This window comes from Scyliorhinus torazame, chromosome 13 (genome assembly GCF_047496885.1).
Source record: "Scyliorhinus torazame isolate Kashiwa2021f chromosome 13, sScyTor2.1, whole genome shotgun sequence".
Classification (NCBI taxonomy): domain Eukaryota; kingdom Metazoa; phylum Chordata; class Chondrichthyes; order Carcharhiniformes; family Scyliorhinidae; genus Scyliorhinus; species Scyliorhinus torazame.
Window position 1 is genome coordinate 6,962,378 of NC_092719.1, and position 25,746 is coordinate 6,988,123.

At 47.8% G+C, this 25,746-nt stretch overlaps 1 protein-coding gene across 1 annotated transcript in view; it reads right to left on the bottom strand.

The window, feature by feature from the left end:
* Window positions 1-25,746, bottom strand: part of LOC140387825 (calcium/calmodulin-dependent protein kinase type 1D-like) — a 331,474-nt gene that overhangs the window by 211,177 nt on the left and 94,551 nt on the right. Inside the window, exon 2 of the mRNA XM_072471001.1 lies at window positions 13,688-13,762. Coding sequence (XP_072327102.1) covers window positions 13,688-13,762 — 75 coding nt within the window. The remainder of the gene's footprint in view (window positions 1-13,687; window positions 13,763-25,746) is intronic.

Consider the following 25,746-nt stretch of genomic DNA (forward strand, 5'->3'; position numbering starts at 1 on the left):
CTCGGAATACTGGGTTAGTAACTTTTTCCCAGGGTAGAGGGGTCAATTACTAGGGGACATAGGTTTAAGGTGCGAGGGGCAAGGTTTAGAGGAGATGTACGAGGCAAGTTTTTTACGCAGAGGGTAATGGGTGCCTGGAACTCGCTGCTGGAGGAGGTGGTGGAAGTAGGGACGATAGTGAGGTTTAAGGGACATCTTGACAAATACATGAATAGGATGGGAATAGAGGGATACGGACCCCGGAAGTGTAGACGATTTTAGTTTTGACGGGCAGCAGGGTCGGCGCAGGCTTGGAGGGCCGAAGGGTCTGTTCCTGTGCTGTACTTTGTTCTTTGTTTGTTCTTTGTTCTAACAGAGCGGCTAAAGGTGTGAAAAAGGAAATGGCGCAAATGTGTCAATTAAATCTCCAGCCCCTCACTTCCCATTGGAGATTATCGTGGTGCACCAAGTCACTTTACTGTTACCAAGCTGACACTTTAGTTTGAAAACTAATGAAAGCAGCAAGGTTTTAAGGAAGTGTACCGTTCCAATATTTTAGAAACTATATTTGATTCTGATTTACGAATGCTTAACTGAAAATTATGCTTCTAAGTGCTTTATTAAATTTAATTGCTTCACAGGTCACTGATCTTATTTATCTGACAGACAACCAGAGTGATCTTTGAAATGGAACAGCGATTAAGCATATACATCTATGAGAAGTCATCATTAACTCGCCTGATTACCTAGGCCTGGAGTTCAACAGTAGGAGGAATGGCGCTGGTAGCTCTATGATTTACAACAGCGTGTGTGGGTGGGGGGTGGAGGCGAATCCTCATGTCGTTCTTTCATTCTGCTGTTGACCTCTTCCCCATCATCCCCACAAACCACTATCATCAGCGCAGAAAGAACAAACTAACCAATTATTAAAGGTGAGTGTGGATTCGAAGAAAAGTGAAGTTAAAGGAAGATTGTTGCAAAGCCACTATTATAGGGAGACTTCCGTGGGTCTGTACTGTTCGGATTGGATCAGAGTGCAGAGAATAATGGAAAATCGAATCGGTCGCTTGCCTGTAAAGGAACGCATCCAACTTTCTCGCATCCAAACTTACAAGTCCAAAGATGTGCGGGTTTAGGTGGATCAACCATCCTAAATTGCCTCATCGGTTACCGGGTCACAGGGATAGGGCAGGGGAGTGAGCCCAGGTAGAATGCTCTTTCAGAGCATCGGTGCAGACTCGATGGGCTGAATGGCCTCCTTCTGCATTGGAGGGATTCTCTGGATTCTATGAAGTAAAGTCAGGCAGCTGAGTATTCAGTCTGACTCACCTGATATTCCATCATGTGGAGGGAGCCGAAAGGAAGGTAGTGGTAGGGGACAGCATAGTTAAGGGTAATCACTGTTACCTGCAACCAAGAGCATGTGTCTCGAGGCGGTGGAGCCTGCCCAGTGCCAGGGTCAATTACACCTCCTTGGGGCTGGAGAGCAGCTTGGAGCGCGAGTGGTTGGGTTCACGTGAGGGGAGATTTGGAAAGTTAACGAGAATGGACAATGTGCAGAGTCGCAATGCAGATAATGATGAAGTGTGACAGGAAAGGGCAAACATGAGAGTACACCAGCAAATAAAGTCACAGCTGGGAAAATGGTAAGAAGACAAAATTACATGCTTTTTATTCTAAATACATGCACATTCATAACAAGATGGATCAATTGATGGTATCAATAGGAATAAATGGGTATGGTATGATAACCATTACAGAGGCAAGGTTACAAAGTGACCAAGGCTGGCAGCTGAATATTCAGCAGTATTTGACATTTTGAAACGGGCAGAAAGAAAGGAAAAGGAGGTGGGGTCGTTCTGTTAATCAAGGGCGAGGTCAATACGGTATTGAGAAATGATCTTGGCTCAGAAGATCAAAATGTAAAATTAGGTTGAGTGGAGATAAGAAATTGCAAAGGAAGGAAGTTACTGCTGGGATAGTTCATAGGCCTGACAGTTTCTGCACTGTAGAACAGAATATAAATCAAGAAATAATAGGGCTTGTAAGAAAGGTACCACAATAATCGTGGAAGATCTTAATCTTCATATAGATTGGACAAATCAAATTGGCAAAAGTAGCTTGGAGGATGAATTCACAGAGTATATTCAAGACTGCTTCTTAGAACATAAGAACATAAGAACTAGGAGCAGGAGTAGGCCATCTGGCCCCTCGAGCCTGCTCCGCCATTCAATGAGATCATGGCTGATCTTTTGTGGACTCAGCTCCACTTTCCGGCCCAAACACCATAACCCTTAATCCCTTTATTCCTCAAAAAACTATCTACCTTTATCTTAAAAACATTTAATGAAGGAGCCTCTACTGCTTCACTGGGCAAGGAATTCCATAGATTCATAACCCTTTGGGTGAAGAAGTTCCTCCTAAACTCAGTCCTAAATCTACTTCCCCTTATTTTGAGGCTATGCCCCCTACTTCTGCTTTCACCCACCAGTGGAAACAACCTACCCGCATCTATCCTATCTAGTCCCTTCATAATTTTATATGTTTCTATAAGATCCCCCCTCATCCTTCTAAATTCCAACGAGTACAGTCCCAGTCTACTCAACCTCTCCTCGTAATCCAACCCCTTCAGCTCTGGGATTAACCTAGTGAATCTCCTCTGCACACCCTCCAGTGCCAGTACGTCCTTTCTCAAGTAAGGAGACCAAAACTGAACACAATACTCCAGGTGTGGCCTCACTAACACCTTATACAATTGCAACATAACATCCCTAGCCTTAAACTCCATCCCTCTAGCAATGCAGGACAAAACTTCATTCGCCTTCTTAATCACCTGTTGCACCTGTAAACCAACGTTTTGCGACTCATGCACTAGCACACCCAGGTCTCTCTGCACAGCAGCATTTTTTATTTTTTATCATTTAAATAATAATCCCTTTTGCTGTTATTCCTACCAAAATGGATAACCTCACATTTGTCAACATTGTATTCCATCTGCCAGACCCTAGCCCATTCACTTAGCCTATCCAAATCCCTCTGCAGACTTCCAGTATCCTCTGCACTTTTTGCTTTACCACTTATCGTAGTGTCGTCTGCAAACTTGGACACATTGCCCTTGGTCCCCAACTCCCAATCATCTATGTAAATTGTGAACAATTGTGGGCCCAACACTGATCCCTGAGGGACACCACTAGCTACTGATTGCCAACCAGAGTAACACCCATTAATCCCCACTCTTTGCTTTCTATTAATTAACCAATCCTCTATCTATGCTACTACTTTACCCTTAATGCCGTGCATCTTTATCTTATGCAGCAACCTTTTGTGTGGCACCTTGTCAAAGGCTTTCTGGAAATCCAGATATACCACAACCATTGGCTCCCCGTTATCTACCGCACTAAATTCCACTAAATTAGTTAGGTACGACTTGCCCTTTATGAACCCATGCTGTGTCTGCCCAATGAGACAATTTCCATCCAGATGCCTCGCTATTTCTTCCTTGACGATAGATTCCAGCGTCTTCCCTACTACCGAAGTTAAGCTCACTGGCCTATAATTACCCGCTTTCTGCCTACCTCCTTTTTTAAACAGTGGAGTCACGTTTGCGAATTTCCAATCCGTCGGGACCACCCCAGAGTCTAGTGAATTTTGGTAAATTTTGGTAAATTATCACTAGTAGAAACCTTAAAGGGATTCTGGGGGTGTCTCCTTATTTAGGGTGTTTCTGTTGGAGAGTTGGATTGGGTCATCCCCATACTTGGGGGGGGGGGGTTGATGGGTGACTATTAAACATCGGGGGGGGGGGGTTGCTGAATTGCGCTGGGGGGGGGGGGGGGAGTGGCCAATTGAGTGACCTCACTCTCAAAATGGTGGCCGGATAGTGGGATTTCCTCGCAATCCTCGCCACGCAGAAATTTGTATGGCTAAGGATTGGGAATCGCTTCCTGATTTACACTCCTAGTGGGAGCCCAAATCAGGTGCAATTCAGCTCCGGCGGGACAACATAGTCTCCCAAACAGAGAATCCTGGCCCAGGTTGGGTCGACATGGTTTTGAGAAATGGGAATCATGACTGACAAAATGTATTCGAGTTCTTTGAGGATGTAACAAGCAGGGTGCATAAAGGGGAGCATTCCTGCAGAAGCTTATGGTGTCGGGAGTGATACATTAGCATCTGGGCTAACTAAGAGAGTTGGGATAAATGGGTCATTTTCAGATTGGAAAACTAACTAGTGGATCAGTGCTGAGGCCTCAACTATTTACGATCTGTAGGAATAACTTGGGTGAAGGAGCCAACTGTATCACAGTCAAATTTGATCGCCTTGAAATGAAATGAAATGAAAAGAAAATCGCTTATTGCCACAAGTAGGCTGCAAATGAAGTTACTGTGAAAAGCCCCTAGTCGCCACATTCCGGCGCCTGTTCGGGGAGGCTGTTACGGGAATCGAACCGTGCTGCTGGCTTGCTTTCAAGAACGGTAGAAGAGGCTAGATAGGCCGAATGGCCTACTCCTGCTCCTATTTCTGGTGATCATGCTCAAATAATCCAAGATGATCTGAGCAAAACCCAGGAAAATCTCCCAGCATGACTTAACAGCTCTCTGTCACAGGCAGTTTACCAGAATGAACAGATCGCCTGTGCTGCAATTGCAAAATAGTAAAAATCTTACTGCTCCGGGTGCTCCAGTTTCCTCCCACAGTCCAAAGATGTACAGGTTAGGTGGATTGGCCATTCTAAATTGCCCCATAGTGACCAAAAGGTTAGGTGGGGTTACTAGGTTATGGGGATAGGGTGGCGGCGTGAGCTTAGTGCTTTTTCAGAGGGTCGCAATAGGCCTCCTTCTGCACTGTGGGAATTCTATAAATCTCCCCCCCCCCCCCACCCCCCACCTAAGGAGGAAAGTGTAACAGGCAAGCTGCTGGAGATGGCCTACTCCAGCTAACGCCTGCCCTTATTCAATTACCCCCTCAATGCACCAGCCACCCACCTTCCCTCACACCACCCCATATGGGTAAAGCCACCACACCAAACAGGAACAGCTGAGGACTTTTAGTAAGAGGATTGGCAGGAGAAAACATCCAGCACAATCCACTCTCTCAGCGTAGACCCCACTGCTCGTGCACCTGGCTTTGATCTCCCACGGCGACAGAAGGCCCTTTTGAACCATATCCTGACTGGTCAAGGAGTCTGGTGCAGGCGCCCAACATCAGCGATGTCACCAAGACCAGGCTGCGGCTGTGGTGCAGTCGGTACAATAACTCCCATTGTGGAGGGGTATCCGCGGACTACATTTGAAGGTGGGCTTTAAGAACCCGAACTAGGCCACTGACAGAGCTAATGCTTGGCTCTGTGACTAGACACATAGGAAATTAAATACACAAGGAAAGAATCTTGTCCAATGGACAGCATCCTCCTCCTCCCCACCGCCCCCCCCCCCGCCTGAATTAACTCATTTGCTACAATGGGAGACCTACCTATTGCATCAGTCTGCACTCATTATGAGGTGGCCCTTGTGCATGAACCTCTTGAGAAACAAACAAGATACAAAAGATCTCAATTCATTTGGTTGAACTGCTTGCAGCTGGCAAAATACAGCTCACCGATGTGTCAGCCCAGAGCCAGAACACACTGGGAGTATTCCCTGCTGTGACCCTGACACTAGAAGGATTGATGTTAGGTTAAGTGAGTAGCATTCACTGTAATTACTTCAATATCACTGTTCACCTCAAAGAATGTTTCCGCACTGCATTTGGCATGATACCTTCAATCGGCTGTGAAAATCACCAAGAGTAAGTTGTGCTTTAATTGAGGGAAGTTGCTGGGTAAACTGAGCAGGGAGAGACAGAATCTGAACACAGAGGGCTGGACTCTTCGGTCAGCGACGCAGAAATCGGGTTCGGCGGACGGCCGGAGAATCACATTTCCCGACCGCATCGGGGGCGCCGCCGCTTTCACGATGCTCCACCCACTTCAAAGCGGCGTACTCCAGGAGTACGCCGCGCGCCGTATCGATGGCCACAGGCAAGGCTCCGACAATTCTCCGGGGCGTATCGGCAGCTGGAGCTGGGTGCCCTCCGCTGCCGGCCTGCTAGCCCCAAGCAAAACGGGGAATCGGTGGCCGTATTCCTGGCATAAAAAGCCACCATTCCCACGCCGGCGTGGGGACAGAGCCCCAGAATTGGAGAATCCATGAAAAGGGAACAAAGAACAAAGAACAAGAAAAAGTACAGCACAGGAACAGGTCCTTCGGCCCTCCAAGCCCGTGCCGACCATGCTGCCCGACTAAACTACAATCTTCTACACTTCCTGGGTCCGTATCCCTCTATTCCCATCCTATTCATGTATTTGTCAAAATGCCCCTTAAATGTCACTATCGTCCCTGCTTCCACCACCTCCTCCAGCAGCGAGTTCCAGACACCCACTACCCTCTGTGTAAAAAACCTAGCTCGTACATCTCCTCTAAACCTTGCCCTTCACACCTTAAACCTATGCCCCCTCGTAATTGACTCCTCTACCCTGAGAAAAAGTCTCTGGCTACACACTCTGTCTATGCCCCTCATAATCTTGTAGACCTCTATCAGGTCACCCCACGACCTCCTTCATTCCAGTGAGAACAAACCATGTTTACTCAACCTCTCCTCATAGCTAATGCCCTCCATACCAGGCAACATCCTGGTAAATCTCTTCTGCACCCTCTCTAAAGCTGCCACATCCTTCTGGTAGTGTGGCGACCAGAATTGAACACTATACTCCAAGTGTGGCCTAACTAAGGTTCTGTACAGCTGCAACATGACTTGCCAATTCTTGTACTCAATGCCCCGGCCAATGAAGGCAAGCATGCCGTATGCCTTCTTGACTACCTTCTCCACCTGTATTGCCCCTTTCAGTGACCTGTGGACCTGTACACCAAGATCTCTCTGACTGTCAATACTCTTGAGGGTTCTACCATTCACTGTATATTCGCTATCTGTTTTAGACCTTCCAAAATACATTACCTCACATTTGTCCGGATTAAACTCCATCTGCCATCTCACCGCCCAAGTCTCCAAACAATCTAAATCCTGCTTTATCCTCTGACAGTCCTCACCGCTATCCGCAATTCCACCAACCTTTGTGTTGTCCGCAATCTTACTAATCAGACCAGTTACATTTTCCTCCAAATCATTTATATATACTCCGAACAGCAAAGGTCCCAGCACTGATCCCTGCGGAACACCAGTAGTCACAGCCCGCCAATCAGAAAAGCAAACGGTCGCAGTAATCGGCCTAGAGGCAGGTGTCCTGCTGATTACTCCATCTCGCGTGGTTTTGCACTTTCCTCTGTTGTTTGTAGGAGACTCCCATTTTTTTCATCATCATCATCCTCTCTTTCCCTATTGGTCTACATCCCGCTAATATTCCTTCAATCACCTCCTGCAGCAATTTCTCAAGGCTTAGAATATGGGCCAATCCAACCTTGTTGACTTTTCTTGATGACGTTCACCAACGATCCTTCCTCCTCCACCGCCCTGAGGACCTCCTCATTGCTCATGTTCTCTCCAATTTACCCGCTCCAGCCTTCTCCAGAACCAAAAGTCACAAATTTCCAATTTTCAGATGTCTGCTTTTCTTCAGGCCCAAGTTTTAACCCCATACAAGGGGATTATAATTCCATTAAAATTACCTCAAATGCCACTCCCAAACTAAACCGTAACTCAGTATTTAATCAATGCGTATATGTTCTGTGACAGAATCCACGTACAAAATTATTATTTTTTGTTTTGCTCCCTATGTTGGGACATACTGCATTTGTTCTGTTTGCATCTCAGACTCATTGCGAACAAATATCTCAGTCAATGTGGACCCTGGGAAAGAGGGCAGCGCGGTAGCATTGTGGATAGCACAATTGCTTTACAGCTCCAGGGTCCCAGGTTCGATTCCGGCTTGGATCACTGTCTGTGCGGAGTCTGCACATCCTCCCCGTGTGTGCGTGGGTTTCCTCCGGGTGCCCCGGTTTCCTCCCACAGTCCAAAGATGTGCAGGTTAGGAGGATTGGCAATGATAAATTGGCCTTAATGCCCAAAATTGCCCTTAGTGTTGGGTGGGGTTGCTGGGTTATGGGGATAGGGTGGAGGTGTTGACCTTGTGTAGGGTGCTCTTTCCAAGAGCCGGTGCAGACTCGATGGGCCGAATGGCCTCCTTCTGCACTGTAAATTCTATGATCTATAATCTATGATCACTTATCCATGGTGCCGACAAGAACCAAAGCTTTGAATGATGCCCTCTACTTCGGATTATCTCTGTTGGAAAAGCTGCCCACAGTGTAATCAGCTAATCAACGTTAGCACCCACTGCAGTCTTTGATAATTAGCCCGTGAGAAAAATTGGCATTTGACTGGATGAGTGCAGCTCCAAAAACACTGATGAAGCTTGACACCATCCAGGACAAAGCAGCTAACTTAATCAGCACCCCATCCACCAGCTTAAACACTGATGCGCTGTGGAAAGCAACATGTATATATGTACAAGGAGCGGGATTTACCGGCTGTTCACGTGGCGGGATATTCCGGTCCCACCAACGGCGTACCCGCCTCGGATTTCTCGGCGACGAGGGGTGCATTCGACGGTAAATTTTGTTGACAATGGCGGGACTAGAAAATCCCGCGGGCGGGCCGCTTCCGCCGCCGAAGAACACGCGGCAGGTTGCTCGGTAAACCCCGCCCAGTGTGCACTACACTGACTCACCAAGGCTCCTTCAGCAACACTTTCCAAACTCGTGCCCTATGCCACCTAGAAAGACAAGGGCAGCAGGCACATGGGAACATGCCAGCCACACACCATCTTGCTTAGAACTAAATTGCTGTTCGTTCACTGTCTTGGAATCCCAATTGACCCCGATATCAGGGTCCCGACCCAAGAAGAATATCCTGCCCCTTGTTTCCTGCCTACCCAACTCAATGGTTGGTGAGCCATGTCCTGATTACCAGGACAGATGAACAATTTCCTTATTAGTTGGGGACCAGTTTAGCTCAGCTGGCTGGACAGCTGGTTTGTGATGTGGAGCGAGGCCAATAGCGTGGGTTCAATTCCTGTAACGGCTGAGGTTATTCATGAAGGTCCCGCCTCCTCAACCTCGCCCCTCCCCTCAATGGGGAAAACAGCCTTTAGTCATCTGGGACTATGGCAACTTCACTTACCTACTTACTTATAGGGCGATTTCTCCCAAAAGGGTACAAAGTCCCCTGGTGAGCGCCTTTACCTGCTTCCTGAGGCTTGCAGAGCCGAGGTCCCCGTTTTGTACAGTGTAGCAAGACACCAGGATGTCTTTTTAAATGGTATCCCCATCTCCCAGGCCCCCAAAACGATCCCCTCCCCCCCCCACCCTAGCCCGAACACACACTAAGGGAGGGCACCTTGGCAGTGCCCACGCCAGCTGAGCTGGAAGTGCTACCTGGGCAATGCCAGGCTGGCACCCAGGTGGCACTGCCAAGGTGCCAGGTTGGTACTGCCAGGGTGCCCAGGGGACACCAGCGTTGGATCTCGCGAGGCATAGTGAGCCAGGTTGATCCCAGGAGTGGGATCCCCCGGCTTTCATAGGCCACGCTGTGCCGCGGCAAGCTACTTATCCGGCACATTGGATCGCGCCCTTAGTCTAGAGAGAATCAAGAACAAAGCTTATGGCAGTGGCATTTTAACCACTTATAATGTCAGTGTCTTTATTACTGTTTGTTTTAAAACCTTACGTTTTTAACCCTTGCTTTGGAAAAATGGTTAAATATCCCTGAATAAGATTATTGTTACATGGTATAATGTCCCTGTCCTTGTAAAACATCGTATCAACCAATTTACTTTCATCAATACCACAGGGTCTGTTGCATGCAGCTAAAACAGCAACATCACATATCAAACATTCAAAGTTTGAGTTAGAATAAAATCGAATTGACTCACATGCCATTCTGAATACAGGAACAAACCACAGTTGACGAATTGTTGTTCAATATTAAAGAATGAAAACCAGGTTTTCCTGCTAGTTTCCACTAGTCTTGATAATCTGGCTGTTTTCCCAAAGTCAGGAGTCCAAGATTTATAAGAAATTGCTAATCTTAATACAGTTTCCTTAGTAATTAGCCTTTAACTTGCTCAGATTTGGCCCCATAAATTCACTACCGCTAGTACACAAAATTCTGATTGTCAGCATACTTGTCCGCGTCCACAATGGTCACAGGGTCTTTGCCTTGATTGGGTTGCATTCTCGAACCTTATGTGTAGGTAGGCAATTAGACATGGTCCATGAGGGAGTGTCGGTATCTCTCTCTATCTAAGAGTGACAATTGGTTGTAAAACTAGATGGGCACTGCATTTACACACAGGCAATGAGACCGATTCGAAGTCTACCTCAGCCAGAAAAAGAATTGAATTCATGCAGTTGACATCACTCTGAACTACACACTAGCCATCTGCGATAACCAGCTCCCTATCCTAGATTCCTTTCCAAAGTTTGTTTTTACTCAGTCATGGGATGTGCGTATCGCTGGCTGGGCCAGCATTTATTGCCCATCCCTTAGGGCAGTTCAGAGTCATTGCTGTGGGTCTGGAGTCACATGTAGGCCAGACCAGGTAAGGATGGCAGATTTCCTTCCCTAAAGGACATTAATGAGCTAGATGGCTTGTTCGGACAATCGACAATTCCAGATTTTTATTAAATTCAAATGTCACCGTTTGTCGTGATGGGATTAGAACCCAGATTCCCAGACGATTACTCTGGGTTGCTGGATTATTAGTCCAGTGACAATACGACTACGCCACCGCCTCTCCTAAGCAGCAATTGCCACCTCAATTGACACTTTCGTTGGGGTCTCATTTTGTTTAGGGAGTCACCAATAGGGGAGGAGTCAGCAGCAGTCTGGAGCTTTCATTTTAATGGGATTTTCATGTTCAGATCAGCCGGGAGAGTTTTTCTCTAGACAGGCCACCAAGGAAAAAGAAAAGAAAAAAAAAATTGCTTATTGTTACAAGTAAGCTTCAAATGAAGTTACTGTGAAAAGCCCCTAGTCGCCACATTCCGGCGCCAGTTCGGGGAGGCTGTTACGGGAATTGAACCGTGCTGCTGGCCTGCCTTGGTCTGCTTTCAAAGCCAGCGATTTAGCCCTGTGCTAAACAGTGAAAATGGAAGATGAAGGGATTGCCAATAAATTGTACAAGCATTAGAATGCTAATATCACAGTGTAATTACCTCCCAACTGAGTTTCCTATTTTACAATAAAGACAACTGAAAAGCGTGAAAACAGAGATATCAATGAGTTGTAACAATGAGTTGTATCAATGAGTTGTATCAATGAGTTGTATCAATGAGTTGTATCAATGAGTTGTATCAATGAGTTGTATCAATGAGTTGTAACAATTAGTTGTATCAATGAGTTGTATCAATGAGTTGTATCAATGAGGTGTATCAATGAGTTGTAACAATGAGTTGTATCAATGAGTTGTATCAATGAGTTGTAACAATGAGTTGTATCAATGAGTTGTATCAATGAGTTGTATCAATGAGTTGTATCAATGAGTTGTATCAATGAGTTGTAACAATGAGTTGTATCAATGAGTTGTATCAATGAGTTGTATCAATGAGTTGTATCAATGAGTTGTAACAATGAGTTGTAACAATGAGTTGTAACAATGTGTTGTATCAATGAGTTGTTCATTCCAAAAGCCACCATTTCATGGGACATTTTTAAAGATCCACACACATTCTTTTTCGTTTTGATTGACCACTTTCAGGTGTTAGTAATAAACTAGTGGAAACGGAATAAATAGACTGTTTGAAAGAAGTCAGTCATCATCCAATCAGCCTGCTTGATTTCCAATAGCGTCCGAAGGTGGGCACCTTGAGGATGGACATACTCTCAGGCAGCTCATTCCATTTCCAAAGCACTCGCCGTGTGAGAAATGGTTTCCTTATTCTGGTTGTGGATCTTTTACCAATCACCTTGAATCGATGTCCTCCGATGCCCAATCCTTCCACCAATGACAATGATTTTCCTCTATCTACCCTATCTCAACCCTTCATGATTTTGAACACCTCAAATATACACTTAACCTTCGCTTCTCTAGGAATAAAAACAACTTCTCCAATCTCCCCACATAACTGAAGTTCTCAGACGACCACTGGCAGAATGTGGTGTTGGGACACTTGGGGCGGGATTCTGTGATCCTGAGGCTCAGTGTTGACGCCGTCGGAAACGCCGTTGCGATTCTCAACAGCGTCAACACGGCCTCAGGATCAGCAATTTTGGCCCCTACAAGGGGGCCAGCAGGGTACTGGAGTGATTCACGCCGCTCCAGCTGCTGATCCTGTCTTGAACTGAGCGCCGCGGGGTCCGTGCATGCGCAGTGGGGCATGCGCAGTTGTTCCCTTCAACGCACCGGCCCCAACGCAACATGGCGCAGGGCTACAGGGGAAGAAAGGGCAGAGAGGCCGGCCCGCCGATTGGTGGGCCCTGATCGCGGGCCAGGCCACATCGGAGGCCCCCCCAGGGTCGGACCCCCGCCTTACAGGCCGCCCCCCCCCCCGACCCTTCAACGCCGAGTTCCCGCTGGCTGAGAGCAGGTGCAGACGGCGGCGGCGGGACTCGGACTTTTTACAACGGCCGCATGGCCCATCCCGGGCCGAGAATCGGCAGGGGGGAGGCGCGTAGAACGGCCCTCGACTGGCGCGCGCCAACCACGCCGGCGCCAATGGCGATGATTCTCCACTCTGCGGAGAATCGTGTGCTGGTGTCGGGGTGGCGTGGCGCGATTCGCGTCAGTCGTGGGGATTCTCCGGCCCGTCCCCGGGCTGAGAGAATCCCGCTCTTGGAGTCCAGGTGATGAAACATCCAGGAATGCTTCGGGCCAAATTTGACAACGATATCCAAAGGATTCTAATATTTCTGGTGCTCCATTTAACTCTCCAATTTTATTTCAAGCTAATCAATTGTTTTGCCAATCTTTGCAAAGTGGTTACTTTTGACCAATTAATTGTGAGAGCGAAAATTGTATTTAAAAAGGCAACTACTATGTGCTTCATAGCCTAAAGAGATTTGATTGCTGGGAACTGTCTGCTCTCCCAAACAGTCAGCGCTCCAGAAATCATTGCATTTACACTGTCTGCGTTCCAGAAAACATTGCATTTACACCGTCCGCGTTCCAGAAAACATTGCATTTACACTGTCCGCGTTCCAGAAAACATTGCATTTACACTGTCCGCTTTCCAGAAACTATTGTATTTACACTGTCCGCGTTCCAGAAAACATTGCATTTACACTGTCCGCGCTCCAGAAAACATTGCATTTACACTGTCCGCGTTCCAGAAACTATTGCATTTACACTGTCCGCGTTCCAGAAAACATTGCATTTACACTGTCCGCGTTCCAGAAAACATTGCATTTACACTGTCCACGTTCCAGAAACTATTGTATTTACACTGTCCGCGTTCCAGAAAACATTGCATTTACACTGTCCGCGCTCCAGAAAACATTGCATTTACACTGTCCGCGTTCCAGAAACTATTGCATTTACACTGTCCGCGTTCCAGAAAACATTGCATTTACACTGTCCGCGCTCCAGAAAACATTGCATTTACACTGTCCGCGTTCCAGAAACTATTGCATTTACACTGTCCGCGTTCCAGAAAACATTGCATTTACACAGTCCGCGATCCAGAAAACATTGCATTTACACTGTCTCATACTCACAGCTGCATCACAAGATACAAGTGGTTTGGACTCTCGTAAATGTCCTCCAGGGCCACGATGTTTTCGTGCTTTATTCTGGAAGCAAGAAGATAGCACTGTAAATGTTCAGTTCTGATTCAGAGAACAAAGACTTTGATTTGAGTCCTGGGCCAGTGTTTGATCTAGCAGCCATGGCACCTTTAATCCAGTTAAGTGAGTACTGTGCAAAAGAATGTACGGACATGTAAAGTTATGCTCTTTGGTAGGAAGAATAAAGGAGCTGAATATTATTTAAATGGAGAGAGACTGCAGAAAGCTGCAGCACAGAGGGATGTGGGGGTCCTCGTGCATAAATCACAAAAAGCTAACATGCAAGTTCAGCAAGTAATAGGGGAGGCAAATGGAATGTTTGTCTGTATTTAAAAGGGAACGAGTATAAAAATTGGTAAGTCCTGTTAAAACTATACAAAGGGCTAGTTAAACCACACCTAGAATACTGTGAACTGTTTTGGTTCCCTGATCTAAATAAATATATATTGGCATTGGAGACAGTCCAGAGAAGGCTCACTCGGTTGATCCCGGGTATGGAGGGACTTTCTTATGAGGAGAGCTTGAGTATGTTGGGCCTGTACTTACAGGAGTTTAGTAGAATAAGAGATTAGAATTCTCAGGAGCCTTGACAGAGTAAATGTTGAGAGGTTATTCCACGTGTGGGAGAGTTTAGGACCAGAGGGCATAATCCCAGAGTAAGGAGTCACCCATTTAACACAGAGATAAGGAGGAATTTCTTCTCTCAGAGGGAAGTGAATCTGTGGAATGCTGTACCTCAGAGAGCTGTAGAGGCTGCGTCATAGACAAGGCGGACATAGACAGATTTTTAATCTGCAAGGGAATCGAAGGTCATGAGAATATGGTGGAAATATGGAGTTGAGGATTATCACATCAGATCAGGAAAACAAAGGTAGTTTTAAGGGGTTTATATTTATATTGGTAAACATTACAAAAAAGATATGGTTTTAAATGGGTTTAATTTAATGTTTCTGTGCCTGGAGGGGTAAAACCTATAGTTAGATTCATGCTGGACAAAGGGTGTTTGTATGTGTGGGGGTTGGTTAAGTTCCAACTGTGTTTCTATTGTGCTTAGAGAGGGCGACAGCATGAAGAATAAATAAAAGGCATAAGCATGTGGTTGTTGCTTAGGAACTGGGGCATTGTAAGGTAGAGAAGCTTTTAAGTTTTAGCCTAGCTAATTTTTGATTACAGTTGGAGCTTTGCTCATAGCTCTGCGAGAAGTCATTGGTTTAGAAAGCTAGAGAGGGAACATCTCTCTCAGTTTTGCTGGAAGAAAAGCCATACCATGGAGTAAAGGTTAAGAAAAAAAGTACAGAGTTCTGAAGAGCATCTAGTTATGAAAACTAGAAAAATGAAGATAAGTTTCCAAGACATCTGAGGTTAAAGATACTAGATCAGAGAACTGTTCAGTAAAGACAAACAGAGCTGAGAAGAAGGCTGAGAAGCCAGAAAGACATCTGCAGAGATTTTCATGTTTGTGAGATTTTACTAGAGAATGTGAATTGAAATAAGTATGGAAATCAGTGGCCGGATCTCTGAGTTTGTGCAAAAAACAGTTAAGACATAGGAAACCTAGAATGGGGTGGTGTAAAATCCTGGACTGGATTTGATGTTAAAACTGGAGCGGAAGTTTGGGTTAAAAGAGTCATTTGTAAAACCTGGTCTGGATTTCAGAATGCAAACCACTAAGGAGACACATAATTCCAAGAGAAGATTTTAAAGCATGTTTTTGGGAGTGGAGGTTGTAAATTCTTATGTGACAATTATCTGGTGGGATTTCTGAGGAGATATCCTCAAACATTCACTTGGGGTTCAGAGCGGAAAATGTATTTTCTCACAGTCATCCTGTGTGCTTAAAAGGGACTTTGTGTGAATGAGACCATTGTAGATTAAGATATATTTTGCAATCCATGTTAATCCTAAAACATGTGTTTAATTGTTAAACAAAGGGGGGTTTAAAGGCGTATTGTATTTTAATCCAATTTTTCATGTTTAATAAATGTTTTGTTCTTGTTACAACTAATTAGCTGTCCAGAGACTCTGTTCCTCCACGTTTTCTAAAAAAAAGGTAAAGGCAGTATGGTAGCACACGTGGCTAGCACTGTGGCTTCACAGCTCCAGGGTCCCGGGTTCGATTCCGGCTTGGGCCACTGACTGTGCGGAGTCTGCACGTTCTCCCCGTGACTGTGTGGGTTTCCTCCGGATGCTCCGGTTTCCTCCCTCAGTCCAAAGACGTGCAGGTTTGGTGGATTGGACAAGCTAAATTGCCCTTAGTGTCCAAAAAAGGTAAGGTGGGGTTATTGGGTTATGGGGATAGGGTGGAAGTGAGGGCTTAAGTGGGTTGGTGCAGACCCGATGGGCCAAATGGCCTCCTTCTGCACTGTATGTTCTATGTTCTACAGTCGTTTGAGCCAGGGTTCCATTCTGGGATCTTCCCGCCCAATTATAACATCAACTGGGATCGCAACATCTGACATGATCTGATTGAATGGTGGAGCAGACCCGATGGGCTGAATGGCCTACTTCCGCTCGTTTATCTTATGCTCTTGTGGCACTCTTGGACCTATAGTTCCACCTCTGCTTCTCGCGGGATATTAGATCATAGAATTTACAGTGCAGAAGGAGGCCATTCGACCCATCGAATCTAGACCAGCCCCTGAAAGAGCACCCTACCTAAGCCCATACCTCCACCCTATCCCCGCAACCCAGCAATCCCACCTAACCTTTGGACACTACGGGGAAATTTAGCATTACCAATCCACCTAACCAGGACATCACATTGCAACTTTGCCAATGGCCCACCGTCACCCACCCCCACCTCGCATGATGCACCATTAAGGTGCCAGAGAACGGGGGGGGTGGAAAGACAGATAGCATGTTCCAAGATTCCCCCCCCCCCCCCCCGTCACCTCCTCTTCGGAAAATGTGCCTCATACCATCCAGACTTTATGCACCATCAGGTGTTTGGGACTTTTTCTCCCTGCAATAAAAATGAAGGAATGTTGCTTGTACCTTCAGCTGCATTGCAATCTCAGAGGAATCACAAGCTTCTACATGTCAAGTAGGACCATTTATGAGTTGCCAGTTATTTGGATGGTTTGCAAATCGTTTGAAATTGCTCATTAGATTTTTAACAGGACTTCCAGGTTGGCATGTATGAAAAAGAAAACATTCTGAGTACATTTAGTGATGTTCTTGAGATGCCAACCATATTCTCATCAGTTTTGTTTGTACATTATACAACATTTCATCACCGATTGAATGATACCCAGCAAGCCACTTTTTTACATGCCTACTAGATTCAGAAGATAAGAATCGCGATCTTTGTCACAAAACTTTAGTATCTATCAATGAGAAGGAGAAGGACACCTAAGGTGGAGCATTTGAAGCATAAATTTGTGCTGATTCTAAGCACCATGCAAGGAATATCTGACGATGGGATGGTGGATCATAATGTTTCATTTCAGTGAATTACCAATGCTGGTAACTTAAAAAAATACTTTTCTCCATGAAAAAAGATGAAATATGCTTTCAATTATATTTCAACACACAGCTTTAAAAATATTCAAAGAATTAGTATTCACATTTCAATCTGCCAAAGGAGCCTCCACTGGCGTATCCGTAAGAGGAATCAACGATTTCCTCAATCTCATTAGCTTGACCTTCATCCCAAGAAAAATGACACAGGGAAGAGTTGCTGGCAGCCCTTCAGTGCAGCGAACAGACTGACGTTTGAGGCTGACTCAGTTTAGTCCTGTTAAGTATCGCAATGCGAATGGATAATGCCAGTCTGCAGCTGTTATAACATCCAAATGACTGGTAACATTCGCTATCCCTGGGTCCTTGGAGCCTCCTCCGTCTCAGCTTTCCAGAATGGAGCTCCATCTCCTGACAGCTGTGGCGAACACTTTCCTTCCTGTGTTGCAGCACCAGGGGAATCTTCATGCATTCAAAACCCACCGAAAGTGAGATCTTCAGCCATGTCTCACTTTAGTCTATTATATGAAGGGGAACAGCAAATGAAACAACTTAAGTCGGCAGTCTGCCGGGGAGCTTACTTATTACAATCCACTGTCACAGGCAGTAATACCACTTGTATTCCATACTCTCCTGAGGGTGATGGCCTATCAATGTCATCACACACTGCATTTGTTGAGCAGGTTGTCTCGGAGGCCGCAGGGAATACCATTGGGAAACATCAAATACAGCAGCAACATCGTTACATGGAATTGTACCCCGAAAGACTGAGAATCTGCATGCAGAAGTCTTTGGGACATTTCATTGTTCTAACAGCCATGTAAGAAGTGTTATTTACTCTTTATTGTTGTTAGCGAGCATTTCCAAGAGTCAAACAAGAGTTCATGGGCTGGATTCTCCATTATTGAGACTATGTCCCCACGCTGGAGTAAAAATGGCAGAGTTTTACTCCTGAAATTCCTGTAAAAAAGTTAAACGAATCCTATGCCCTGCAGGGCGGTAGCAGGGACCTGGAGTGAATCTCGCAGCGTTTGCTGCAGATAGGGCCTCCGCATTCCCAGGTCAGCGGCCGTGCATGTGCATGACGGCGGCCTCCAGCGGCTGCATCGTGCTCCATGGCGGACACGGACCAGGGAGCCAGACCGAAGAAAGAGACCCCCCCCCGATAGGCCGCACACCCGAGCCTCAAGCCACGGATATTAAATCCCTGGTCGCCGGTAAGGCCACCCCCCCCCCCGGTCTCCGAGCCGCCCGCCCCCGACCAAGGCGGCCGCGGACTGAGTCCAGCATCCCAGTCGGCAATAGGTTCCACGCATCGGGATCTTGGCCGGTTGGGAGCAGAGGATTGCTGAGCGGGCCTTTGGCAATGGCCCCCTGGCGGTGCGGCGTACTCCACGGTGAAGCCGATTTTCGGTCCCCGGAGAATCGCCGAACTGGCGCCGGGCCCGATTACATCGCAAAGCTTGATTCTCCGCCCCGGCACTGGCCGCGATTTGGCATCGGGCTGTGGAAAAGTCCCATATTTTTCCATATTGAGCAAACTGACTGAATGACCAAGACCAAAGCACAAGGCATCACCAAAACAAATGAACGTGTGGAGTTGGAGCAAGAATAGATCCCTCTAGCCTGCTCCGCCATTTGATAAGAACCTGGCTGATCTAATTGTGGCCCCAGCTCCACTTTCCTTCCTACCCCCGATAACCTTTGACTCCCTTTGTCAATCAAGAATCTATCCCGCTCAGTCTTCACTGCTCTCTGGGGGAGAGAGTCCCACAGACTCAAACCCTCGGAGAGAAAACATTCCTCCTCATCTCAGTCCTGAATGGCCGACTCCTTTATTTTTTTGCAATGTATCTCGTTATTGGATGTTTGCATTTTTACAAATATTGCAACAAAGCAAAAGAAAACAAAAATGTCATCAGTGCAGGGGACAGTCAGCAACGTGGAGATACATCACACCCGTCACTGCAAAAGAAAATTCATAAGTAGCCCAGAACTGAGGGGGAATTGCACTAAATGTGTACCTCACAACACAATCCACCACGTCCAGGCTCAGGCAGAACAGACACCAGCCAAACAACTACAAAACTATGAAGAGAGGACCCGCAGCGACAGGTCCAAATTATTCTCAGACCTAGGGTCTCCCATAGACAAAGAAGAAAAAAAATAAAGACCAGAGTGACCAGTGGAGCCCACTGGATCCCAGGTCTGAAGCGCCCATTAAGCAACCAAAAGGAGATAGGCCACAGGACCACCAGCAAATAACCCCCCCCCCCAAGGGGAACGACCAGATAGCCAAGAAGCCAGAAGTTTGAGTCAGGATAACCTCAGTCCCAGTCAAAAGGGGGTGCCCCAATACGGGGAGAAAGGAGCCGTTAAGACGCTCCCTGAAAGGGGGTTCCTGGGAGGGAGGGCTGACCCACCTTCCCCCATCCCAGCCACCAGGACCACCCAGCAAAAACAACCAGCGCCACCATAAAACCAACTCTCAAGGTGGACCCACTTCTAATCAGCCAGAACACCGAGTCCCAACCATCTACCACGAACACCAAGGCAAAACCTCACCTCAAGTAACTCGGCAGGAAAGCTGGTGCAAAGTGAGAGACACAAGGGCAGAATCACCTCCGGCGTCTCTCACAAAAGTGGGGGAAAGAAGAACGAATTAGAACCATCAAAACCATCAGAACACAGGTGACAGGCAATCGGCAACCAACCCAGACCCCTAACTTATCGAGCAGCCACCCGAAATGTGCCAACGAAGAGAAGAGGCAGCCACTGAAACAACAAGGAGATATTACTCCTACCCCAGGCAATAATGAGCAAGCTATCCACCAGTCAGAGCACTCAGTCCATCTCAAAATCACAACCAGCTGGAAGTCAAACCCAGCTCCTCCGCGCTCCCCCCACAGGTACCCTCAGGGAAGGGCACCCCCAATCCATAGCAACAATGAAAATCGCTTATTGTCACAAGTAGGCTTCAAATGAAGTTACTGTGAAAAGCCCCTAGTCGCCACATTCCGGCGCCTGTTCGGGGAGGCTGGTACGGGAATTGAACCGTGCTGCTGGCCTGCCTTGGTCTGCTTTCGAAGCCAGCGATTTAGCCCTGTGCTAAACCAGCCACTACAGCACACAACATACGGCGTCAGGCATGGCCTAGCCCAGCACCATCCCAAAATAAGAGAGAGACAGAGCCAGAGATCCTCAATTACAGAGAGGACACACTAACCCTGCCAACTCCAATCTTCATCCCTCTCCTTGCTCCAACTCTGCTCATCTTCCCGCTAAACGAGACAGGGGGGAAACAACAAGAATTGCCCCCTCTCACTCCACCACAAAGGTTGCCAGACATTATGAGAACCAATACGTTTAGGATTGAAACTGCGCACAAATCCCACATTCATCTCAACATGACATGAACGCGCCAAATCAGGATAACCAATGGTACAGGCCATCATATGCATATTACACGTTTCCCTGTCAGGAAAGAAAAAGACAACATCAAGCCAAAAAAACAACAGGATCAACAGGGAGCAATGTCCCAGACAGTGACTGAATTGCAGGGCAATCCCCGGGATAAAGACTTCATCACGGACGCACAAAGAGAGCAGAGGCTAAGGATAAAATAGGATCAACAAGCACTCCTCAGGGTCTTGTCAGGCTTCCAACGATCAAAACGTGAGACACCACGACGTACATCATGCCACCTCACCAACACCCAGGTGGTCTACAGCCTAGGCCCTGGCTGGAGGGATGTAACAACCTGTTTGGCCACTTTCCAACCCCTCCCGACTAGCATCAGTAACAGGACAAAACGGGACCAGAGATTGGCACCCAAACAAACGCCAGGCCTCGAAGACAGGATATATTATGTTCCATCGAATCTGATGCGATACGTCCATCCTCTAAATGAACATCCCCGAAACATGGAAGCCAATTCTCGAACTCACTCGGGAGTCTTCCACCACCTCCCATCGAGGAGCGGGTACAATGGAGTGCCCCACCCGGCTCTCTTCCCTCTCTCCCGAATCCATCAGGATGTGTGACTGGCCACGCAGCAGGATCTCGACACTGCGGAGGTGGGCCGTCACAAGGGACAGTGCTCTCCCTCTATTGCAAGAAGTTCTTCCTGTGCCTCCATCGCCTCCACAAAACTACCCCACGACTCTTGGAATTGAGCCCTGACGGCCCGTACTGCAGAGACGGGGTTTTCAGCCAGAGGAACATCTTTGTTGGTAGCCAACATCCGTCAAGGTACACAGCACCGCCAAGGCGGGAGCCCGTTCCGAAGCAACTGCACCACGAAAAACAGAGCCCCACACCAGCCCACTACAGCTGCCACGGACAAATGAGGATTTAAGCATCTTATTTCGACTCTTTCATGTAAGGACACAGGACGTGGCGCAAGCTATGTAGTCCCAGAGAAAGGAAATACAAAATTTGCACTCGGATGCAAAGACGGATTAGAAGATCAGCAGGATCCTGTGAAAACGCAGCCTCTCCCGTGTTCATGTGACCCCCAACTCCTTATTTCTTATTTGTGTCCCTTAGTTCAAGTCTCTCCCACAAGGGGGACCAAAGAGAAAGGAGTAACACAATCAAAAGTGGAGTTGAAGCAAATCAAATATGTGTTTTAAAATGTGTAGGAGGATGTCCTGACCTAAAAGCTGAGTCAAGCACAATGCATCGCATTCACTCAGGAAATGTCAGGAAATACTTTTTAAAAAAAAATATTTTTATTCTCCTTTTTCACATTTTCTCCCACATTTACACCCATCAACAATAAACAATGATCAGCAAGATATGTCAGTCCCCATAATAACAACGATCCCATCCGCCCACCAACCCCCAAACATCAGCCCACATGTTTACATAAACAAAAGGAATCCGGGATTACCCATAGTCACCCTTAATCTACACAGCCCCCCTCCCCCCCTCCCCCACCCCCCCAACTAATGTTCGATGTTATCCAGTTCTTGAAAGTGCATAATAAATAGTGCCCATGACTTGTAGAACCCCTCCGAGCTTCCCCTCAGTTCGAACTTAACCTTCTCAAGGGTCAAGTATTCCAACAGGTCCCCCCGCCGCGCCAGGGCACTGGGGGGAGAGGCTGCTCTCCATCCCAGCAGGATCCGCCTTCGGGCGATCAACGAGGCGAAGGCTATGATATCTGCCTCCGCTCCCGTTTCCAACCCTGGCTGGTCCGACACCCCGAATATGGCCTCCTGGGGACCCGGGTCCAGTTTCACACGCACCACCTTGGAAATTACCCGAAACACCTCCTTCTAGTACTCCCCTAGCTTTGGACAGGACCAAAACATATGAACGTGATTCGCGGGGCCTCCCCGCAACGCTCACACACATCCTCTACTCCTTCAAAAAATCGGCTCATCCTCGCCCTCGTGAGGTGCGCTCTATATACCACCTTCAGCTGTACCAGCCCCAACCTCGCACATGAGGTGGAGGCATTCACTCTCCGGAGCACCTCACACCAGACCCCCTCCTCTATAACCTCTCCCAGCTCTTCCTCCCACTTTGCTCTGATCCCTTCCAGTGGTGCCTTATCCTCTTCCAGAATAGCTCCGTACACCGCTGACACTGCCCCCTTCTCCAGTCCCCTTGTCGTCAACACCTCCTCCAGCAATGTGGAGGCCGGTTCCTCTGGGAAGCTCTGTATCTCCTTCCTGGCAAAATCCCGAACCTGCATGTACCTAAACCCTTCTCCCTGCTCTAGCCCATACTTCGCTTCCAGCTCCCTCAATCCTGCAAACCGACCCCGAAGAAACAAATCTTTTAGCGTCTTAATCCCCTTCTCTTCCCATTTCCGAAAACTTCCATCCCACCTCCCTGGCTCAAATCTGTGGTTCCCCCGAATCGGCATTTCCCTTGACCCTAAACCCAACCCGAAGTGTTGGCGAAACTGCCTCCAGATTTTCAATGAAGCTATTATTACCGGACTCCCTGAATATTTCCCCGGAGCTATCGGGAGCGGTGCTGTTGCAAGTGCCTTCAGCCCCGACCCCCTGCACAAACTCTCCTCCATTCTGACCCACTGAGAATCCACCCCTCTGTCAGGAAATACTTGTTTCAAGAAATCAAATTTCATTTACTAAATGTAAAGGAGAGGGGAGAAGAATGACAATGTTAATAGCAGAAGCAAAATAGGCAACAGCACAGGGAGACTGTTCAACCTCTCACATTCTGACATTCTATAGCCTTTGACATTCTGTGCGTGTCACTGCTTCGTATAAAAGTTGTGAAAAGTATGTTTTCAACCGAGGAGCCAGGTAAAAGGATGACCCTTTCTCCTGCTGACCCTTCCACACAATCGTAGAGGAAAGGATAATCCAATGAAGGAAAGATAAATAAACAGGAAAAGAAAGAAGCAATATGTTGAGTTCTGGAAATTAATGTTGAAACACAAATAGAAGTTTGGACTAAAAATGCTTTATATTTCTCGACACATTAATGTCACACTCAGCAGGCGAAGACTCCTTTTCCCAGAAACAAGGGGCGGGATACTCTGACCCCCCCGCCGGGTCGGAGAATCACCGGGGGCTGGCGTGAATCCCGCCCCCGCCGGTTGCCGAATTCTCCGGCACCGGATATTCGGCGGGGGCGGGAATCGCGCCGCGCCAGTTGGCAGGCCCCCCCCACCCCCGCCGATTCTCCGGCCCGTGATGGGCCGAAGTCCCGCTGCTGGAATGCCTGTCCCGCCGGCGAGAATCAAACCACCTCTCTTACCGGCGGGACAAGGGGGCGCCGGCGGGCTCCAGCGTGGGGCGATCTGGCCCCGGGGGGTGCCCCCACGGAGGCCTGGCCCGCGATCGGGGCCCACCGATCCGCGGGCGGGCCTGTGCCGTGGGGGCACTCTTTTCCTTCCGCCTTCGCCATGGTCTCCACTATGGTGGAGGCGGAAGAGACCCCCTCCACTGCGCATGCGCGGGGATGCCGTGAGCGGCCGCTGACGCTCCCGCGCATGCGCCGCACGGCAAAGTCATTTCCGCACCGGCTGGCGGGGCACCAAAGGTCTTTCCCGCGAGCTGGCGGGGCGGAAATCAGTCCGGCGCGGGCCTAGCCCCTCAAGGTGAGGGCTCGGCCTCTCAAGATGCGGAGAATACCGCACCTTTGGGGCGGCACGATGCCAGACTGATTCGCGCCGTTTTTTGGCGCCGGTCGGCGGACATCGCGCCAATTGCGGAGAATCCCGCCCAAGGAAACTGAGGGGGTGATCTGATGGAGGTCCATAAGATTATGAAAAAGGTTTCATAATAATAATCTTTATTAGTGTCACAAGTAGGCTTACATTAACACTGCGATGAAGTTACTGTGAAAAGCCCCCAGTCGCCTCAATCCGGCGCCTGTTCGGGTACACAGAGGGAGAATTCAGAATGTCCAATTCACCTAACAGCACGTCTTTCGGGACTTGTGGGAGGAAACCGGAGCACCCGGGAGAAACCCACGCAGACACGGTGAGAATGTGCAGACTCCGCACAGGCAGTGACCCAAGTCGGGAATTGAACTGGGGACCCTGGCGCTGTGAAGCAACAGACAGTGCTAACCACTGTGCTGCCATGCCGCCCAATAGGGTAGACATAGAGAAGGGCAGGAATTCTCTGGCCCCTGGGATTCACTTTTCCCAATGGCAGCGCACCCCCGCCCATGGGTTTCCCCGACAGTGTGGGGCGGCTTCAATTGGCAAGCGGCGCACCATCAGGAAACACCCAGCAGGGGGACCAGAGAATCCAACCCCAAGGTGTTTACACTTTCTGGGAGAAACGAGAGCAAGGGATCATAAATTAGACCCTAATAAATCGAACATGGAATTCAGGTGAAACCTCTTTATCCAGAGAGTTGCTACGATTTTAAAGTCGCCACCACTGGGAATAGTCGAGGTGAAGGGTGTCGATGTATTTAAGGGGAAGCTTGATATGGGAGAAAGAAATAGACGGTTCTGCTGATGGGACGGGTTGAAGAAGATTGGGAAGAGGCTCGTTTGAGCATCAGCACAGATCAGTTGGGCTGAACAGTGTGTTAATGTGTTGAATATTCTTTTTAATGCAATGCACCATATGATGTACCTAAAATGCACTGAAAACATCTCATAAAGCAATGCCTGTACTTTCCCCCATTACCTTCTCCTGCCTTTTACTCCACCTAATTCCCATTAGTATTCCAATCGCTTGGATGATGACCTGTTACTCAGCACTTCTGTGAGCTGAGCTGTCTGCCTTCTCCAGGCAAATGGCTTCATCTGCAATTTCATACGTCAGTGGCAATCACAACAATACTCTCATTAAATAATCCAGATGCTTATCCAACATAAAGCTTCCCCTTTCTGCCGACTTAAATTTATCAGCCTCTGAAATACAACCCCATGTCGCACAGGCTAGTCATTTTGTATGACGGTCCTCCCGAGGTTTCTCTTTGTGTTCCAGTGCCTTCCCATTATGATCTCCAAGGCCTTTTTCAAACGGGTAAGCAGGAGCATCATGGGATTTATGTGGGCGAATAAGACCTCGAGGGAGAAGAGG